The 6,656-nt window shown below is 43.4% G+C and overlaps 1 protein-coding gene across 1 annotated transcript in view; it reads right to left on the bottom strand.

The window, feature by feature from the left end:
• Positions 1-3,694: 3,694 nt before the first annotated feature.
• The window catches only part of LOC147421085 (dynein regulatory complex protein 11-like), a 118,173-nt gene continuing 115,211 nt past the window's right edge, over positions 3,695-6,656 (bottom strand). Inside the window, exons 15-17 of the mRNA XM_086505193.1 lie at positions 5,095-5,238; positions 4,141-4,374; positions 3,695-3,802 (exon numbers count right to left, since the gene is read on the bottom strand). Of these exons, the coding sequence (XP_086361319.1) occupies positions 3,695-3,802; positions 4,141-4,374; positions 5,095-5,238 (486 nt within the window). The remainder of the gene's footprint in view (positions 3,803-4,140; positions 4,375-5,094; positions 5,239-6,656) is intronic.

Genomic DNA, 6,656 nt, shown 5'->3' with positions numbered 1-6,656 from the left:
AGTGTCAAAAAGGCCTTTTCAATGTCAACTTGCATAACCAGCACATCCTGATGAGTGTACTTAGCATACTCCATGCCAATCAAAACATTAGCCAGATTATCCATAATCTGGCGACGTGGACTGAAACCATATTGAGCTTGATGGAGTCCTGCAAAAAGATTGTCCTTAATGCGGTGCACCATCTTAGCCAAGATCTTATAAACCACCGACATCAAAGTAATCGGGCGCCAAGAGAGAATTGCTCACAAAGCGCTTGCTTAGGCAGCAATTTAAGTAAACCTTCTTTCCAAGAGTGGCAAATCCTGTTTCTCCCATGCTGCATTAATCATGAAAAGCAATGGATGCTCAAGAGCCTCCCAGAAGGAGAGGAAAAATTCCACAGTAAGCCCATCCCAGCCAGGAGACCGCCAACGGCCCAAACCAAGCAACGCACTATGCAATTCTGATGCAGTGAAGGGGTCCTCAAGGACACATGCATCCTGCACGTATATGATCGGAGTAACAAAGGAAAGCATCAATTGACGCGCATGGCAAGCAGCCGAAGATGCCTGAGAAGGAGCAGCAAACACCTGTCGATAATGCAAAACCATGGCATCTGCAAGTTCTTGCTTTGAAGAAGTCTAAACACTTGAGGAAAGCATAACCCGCTTGTTGCCTGTGAGAGACTTGAATGATGCAAACGCTTAAAGAATTGCTTCGAAGCACAGCCTTTATCCATGAAAGCCTGTTGACGGGCACGTGTCTGCCATTTAGCAAGCTTTCGCTTGTCATTACGCTGAATACACATAGAAGCTTCACATAATTCCGTCACCTCAGAATTAGACAGAGGCTGCAAATCAGCCAACGCTTGCAGTCGTTGACAAGCATGCTTCACATCTTTGACATCCCCTTGAGTGCACTGCATGTAATGCTTGCCATATTCACAAATAACACTTTTCACCCTTACAACAAAGCGATACCAGGCGGCATCAAGACCAAGATGCATATGAGCAAGCAGAGGGGGAATAACCTCAGAAATCATGTCACGGAAAACCTCATGTGTGAGATAAGCATTATTAACAAGTAGCAGACATTTCCTAGGAAGAGCCCGATTACAACGAGGCTGCCCAAAACTCACATCCAGCAAAACAGGGTAATGATCTGATAACTGCAAGGTGTAATCGATGTTGACCTCACATACAAATTCCTCATATTGTTGCAAATTAAGCAAATACCATCTATCCAACCGCGCTCGATAAGAAGAGTGAGCAACATGCTAAAAGTAAAACCAGAGGCATTTGGATGCAAATGCCACCATATATCAATCATCTGAGTAGAAGTAAAGAGATTATCCCATTCTTGCCTTTCCACACACAACATATGTGAATTGCCAGTGGTACTATCAACCATCTCAGAATATTATTAAAGTCACCGCAAAGAAATGCGCTTGAGGTCCAAGAGCGAGAAGAAATGTCTCGCCATAGGGCAGTCCTTTGGCCAGATGATGTATACGCATAAATGCCTCCAAATTCATAAATCTGACCATTCAACAAGCATTGAATCACCATCCAGTGGCTGTGCAGATCATTATACAAGAGAACTGGCTGAAGCTCATGTCAAACCAGCATCAATAAACCTGAGTAATCTTGCAAACCAGCATAAGCAATCCAGAAACCTGCAAAATAAGAGCACTGACCAGCAAAGTCATGCTGATTGTGTTCTTGCAAAACCACGATATCTGCCTTACATGTATGTACATAGTGCCAGATCAATCGCCATTTATCAAGGTTACATAACCCATGCACATTATATGAAATGCATTTGATGCGACTGTGCATTGGAAACCATATTTACACGGCAAGAGACACAGGGATCAAGTCGAGATGCCCATATGGACATCTCCATCCACCACATCCATGGTGGAACCCATCCGCTGAGAAAAGCAGGAAACTTGTCCATAGAAACTGCCTGAGAAGTGGAAGCCTCACCCAAAAGTACATTCTTATAAGAATGCATCGCTTTTTCCCAAGCGTCAATGAATGTGCGATTGTCATTGCAAGGAAGTTGCTTAAATGATACGTTCTTATTGGCATTAACCAAAGAAACATAATTATGAGAGGAAGGTGGAGTGCGAATTTTCACTGTCTTTTTAGATATCACCCACGAGCCAACATCAGTTGACGCAACATTTTTGCCTTTCCCTGCATTTACATTCCCAACATTCGCAGATGGAGGATTTTTGTTTTTCCCTTTATCTGCATTGGAAGTCACCTTCATAGCAGGGACTCCGTTCGATTTAGCTTCACCAACAGATTTGCCTATTGGGGCAAGGGAAGAGGAAGGAACAACCGAAAGAGGGGGCTGCAAAACAGGTTCAGGACATCAGATTGCATGTGACCGAATTTTCCGCATCGAATACAGGAGTTAGCAAATTTGCCCCATTTGAGTTTAAAAGGGCACTTGCCCACCCAAGGATCCCCTGAATCCACCATAATTCCATCCGGGGTATGCTTATCCGTATTCCACAAAACGCAATACCTGTTAGTGTTCGCGTCCAATTTCGGAGGGCAAATCACCTTACCAAGTTGAGCAGCCAACAAAATAGAAAATGCCTCCATGTGCGAAGAAAATCAACAATTTCCACCCACACAGGACATTTGTGACGAATAAGACTTTGATAGTCCTTCGTAAGCGCCCAAGGCAAAACATGAGTCATCTGCATGCCAAAAAAGAGGGGAGACATCTCTAGCAGAAGGTTTCTAGCCTCAGTATCTGCCAATAGTACCTCATAGAAACCCCAAGCACCAAAATAAACGCCTCGGACAGCTTGGCATTTGAGCAGGAAATCAACCCACTGTCCGACATCCTGCGCAACGGGCATTTTGCCAGGGAAAAACAAGAGGACTGCATTCATAGCATATTGTGCTACCGGATCCATTAGGTCTTGCACTGGAATTTGCACCTCAAGAGAAGGTGTCTGACCATTCAAGGCTTTTCGGGCCTCTTCGAAATCTTCATACGGACAAGTTTTAATTTCAGAAGCACTCTCTAAAACACTTTCCATGGCTTTACGACGCTTGAAGACACATGGAAACTCTGACATGCATTAACCAAACCCGATCGAAAACTAAAGCAAGACTTTTTTTGGTATTTTGTCAATTTAACTATTTACAGAGACCTCAGAGATATGTACATCTCCCACAGAACTCATACATGTGCTGAAAACTTTGCCTGGAATATTGTAAACTGTCCCTAACTGTAAATTGCCCAACACTGTTGATGCAGCAGGTTGTTCAAATTTCAGACGGCAACGAGCAGACTCAAGTGGGCGAGAGAGACCAAACAGTTGAACATGCACGCTACTGGCCACACGCACACGCACACGCACATGCGCACGCGTGCAGAGTAAAGGGAGGAAAACATAGCTAGAAGGCAGAAAGTGCAGACGCTAACAAAGAAGGAAAAGAACACAAGGGGCAAGACAAAGCTACCGGTAGGAAGGGTGCAGGGATGTTGCTAGAGATAGAGCATTTCAACACTGGCTCACTCCAGTGTACGCATGCACACGCACACTCCCAATTCATGCATGCATTAAGTGCAATCTTATACTTCAAGAGATCTATTGATTTGTGCTTATTTCAGCCACAAGCTTACAATTAAGTGCAATCCCATATTTCAAGAGATCTACTGATTTGTGCTTATTTTAGCCACAAGCTCAAAGTTCAAGCCATACCTTGAGAGTTGCAAGGGTTGCTTTATCTAAAGGCATAAACTCATGAAAATGATTGATGAGCTCCTCCGGTATGAGTGCATGGGACCGCAGCTGCCATCAACACATCTCGTGAGTTCGAAGCAGCAGCAAAAACATTCCCAATTATAGTACATGTTGAGCATGCACACTTTTCATTGAAAAGGTGTGTTTGTGCTTTAGCATTTACACCAAAGATTAAGTTATCTGCATACATTATATGACATCACTCACAACAAACGCAAACCTCTGGTGTGCATAGAACAAACACGAGTTCTCTTACTCAACATAGCGACCCCAATCTCTGTAGCATAGGGCCAGTGGAAAACATGTGCTATGGCACAATATGATGCAAGGTAATAGGCTATACACAGCCACTCTTTGGACAAAGTCAAACACAGCAGATCAATTACCTTACGAAGCCTTTTCTGAGTAAGTACAAGTTTGCATATTGCTTCCATACTTCCAGGGCTATAGTCCGCAGAAAGGTGAGACAATATTGAGAGGTTAAAGTTGTATGATAGCACTGCACCATGTCGTTCCAAGAAAAGGCGCCATAGCATTACTCTACTTGCATAATCAGGATAAGGAACGTAAATCTTCTTTGCAAACAAAGACTTGAGATTTGGTGGCTTTGATGGTGCATCCTGGGCAAAGCAAAGAGTAGAAACCTTCGGTCAATTATCAAAAGGTGAATGGATACGAGGTCTATAAGTGCATGAACTCAAGAATATCATTTTCCAAAGGTATGGGCTGCATCTACTGCCTAAATCCCTTTCTTAACATAAGAATATGAATAGTATGATCCAAGCATGGCCCCCATATAGGTGCCCTATATATTATCTGGGTGTTACTAACGTATCAAAGAGCGATAGCTTAGTACATGGCTTTTAAAAATGCACTTGTGGACACATCCTTTGTAGCATGACCAATGCATCTTGTCCTCTTGAAAATCTTACCTTAATAGACCCACGCATAATAGGGAGTGTGGGAACATTAAAGAGAATTCAAAAACAAATGGACGATGATACAGGCTCAATGAACTCTCTCAAGTGTTGATTCACTTGGGGGTTGTGGCAGATATCTTTGTATGATACAGATGGGACGATGATACAGGCTCAATGAGCTCTCTCAAGTGTTGATTCACTTGGGGGTTGTGGCAGATATCTTTGTATGCTTTCTCCATGCAGTAAGCAAAGCCTTCATTCAACTTTGAGGCATTTCTCTTGTTTTAATATAAAAAAAAACAAATTGCAAATCGAATCGTTTAAAATGTAATTCATAATATACAAGCACATGCTCATAGAACATTCAATATGAATGAATTTTTTCGAAACTTTGTGCATTTTGTTTTCTGGGTGAAAGACCTGAGGTTTTGATGTAGTGCCAATGATCAGGACACGATCTCCTGGTTGTAACAAGGCGAGTTCTTTTAGAAGAGGCTTTTTGATACGCGAGCTTTTATCTTTAAGTCCACTAGCTTTAAGCTTTTTCTTTTCTTTTACAAAAATCTGAAAGAAAAATATGTCAATGCTATAGAAACTCAAGCATCTGTAAAAAAATAATGCCAATGAGCTACATTTTCCAACAGATGTTTTGCCCAATAACACCAACACTAATGCCTCTCTGTTTTTGTTTGCAAGGGGGTCATTTGGCAAGGACTTCTTCGTGGTCAAAAACACGATCCCCAACGTTATACTATTGGACCAGTCTCGTGGTACCAGAACAAGAAAGAATCGACCATATCTTTTCTTTTCTTCCCTTTGGGTGGCGGGGCAAGAACCTTCATTTAATATTAACTAATCAGTAGTCCAAATTCCACATCACCTGCAAACAAAGATTACTTCCAGATTTACTTTATGAAAAGAGCTCTCTATAATCTATGCAACGAGCATGGTCATTTGTAACTCTGGACCTGCACAGAGTTATGGACAGTGGATGTGCTTTTGTAGCATGCTTGAGGAAGTTTAGCAGGACAGATTGAGAGTTCTTTGGAGGTTTAGCTACAAGGCAGGACATCCAGGAAACACTCCTGACAAATTGGCATAAATCTTTCGAACTCCAAGCCCCAGTCTGGATGGGAGCTTTCACATAGATAGAGGTGCTGATTACAGTTAGAGCTTGTACAGCCAAGGGAGAGTGCATAGGAGGAGGGTTGGGAACTCGGCTTACTCGCCTTCATTGCAAGTCTTCCCTAGCCTCAGAGTGCACCTTTCAATGGTTTACAGTTGTGGCAGAAGCAGCCAGATAGTGGTTGCTGAACACTGATCTTGAGGAGGCAGTCCGAAGGGACTCAAGGTTGTGAGCTTTTGAGGCTCGTCCTTTAGCTTAGCTATAGTGGGACCTTGGTGAGTGGCTGTGGCAAGATCCTTTTGCCTCTCCCGACCACCCTGACGTTCCCTTTTTCCGATAACTAAATGGCCTCAGATAAGTCGCCCCTAGGGCACCCAACATCAGCTCAGCAGTGGCACCAACCGGGACTCACTGATGAGTTCCTCTTAGATTTTTGGGGTCACCTTTGGGCCAGCCACTGGGCTCACATGATTACTACCTTCCATTGGCTAGTCGCACAGAGGGAGGGTCATGCTAGCCTACAACAGACACCACTCGACTTGCCCTGGATTTGGGCACCCAAGGAGACCTAGAGACACTGCCCATGGAATTGTTCATAGGCAGGTCTAAGGATTCTTAGTGTGATGGCCTCCACTTTCCCAAATATGATGTTTACATGGGGGGTCACAGCATGGTCAGCTAGCTCAAGGGCAGCACTAGGCTATGAGACCATAGTTGCCTAAAACTCCACAAAACTTCAGTTTTATGCCGTTTCCGCATTTAGTTCCCATTGTCATTGTTTCGGCCATCCTCATCCCTATAGTTACTGGAAACTCCCCGAAACACAATTTTTCGCCGTTCCCATATCCGTTCTCAT

This window comes from Adiantum capillus-veneris, chromosome 28, assembly GCF_014529385.1.
Source record: "Adiantum capillus-veneris isolate H3 chromosome 28, ASM1452938v2, whole genome shotgun sequence".
NCBI lineage: Eukaryota > Viridiplantae > Streptophyta > Polypodiopsida > Polypodiales > Pteridaceae > Adiantum > Adiantum capillus-veneris.
This window is presented reverse-complemented; position numbering and strand designations above follow the sequence as displayed.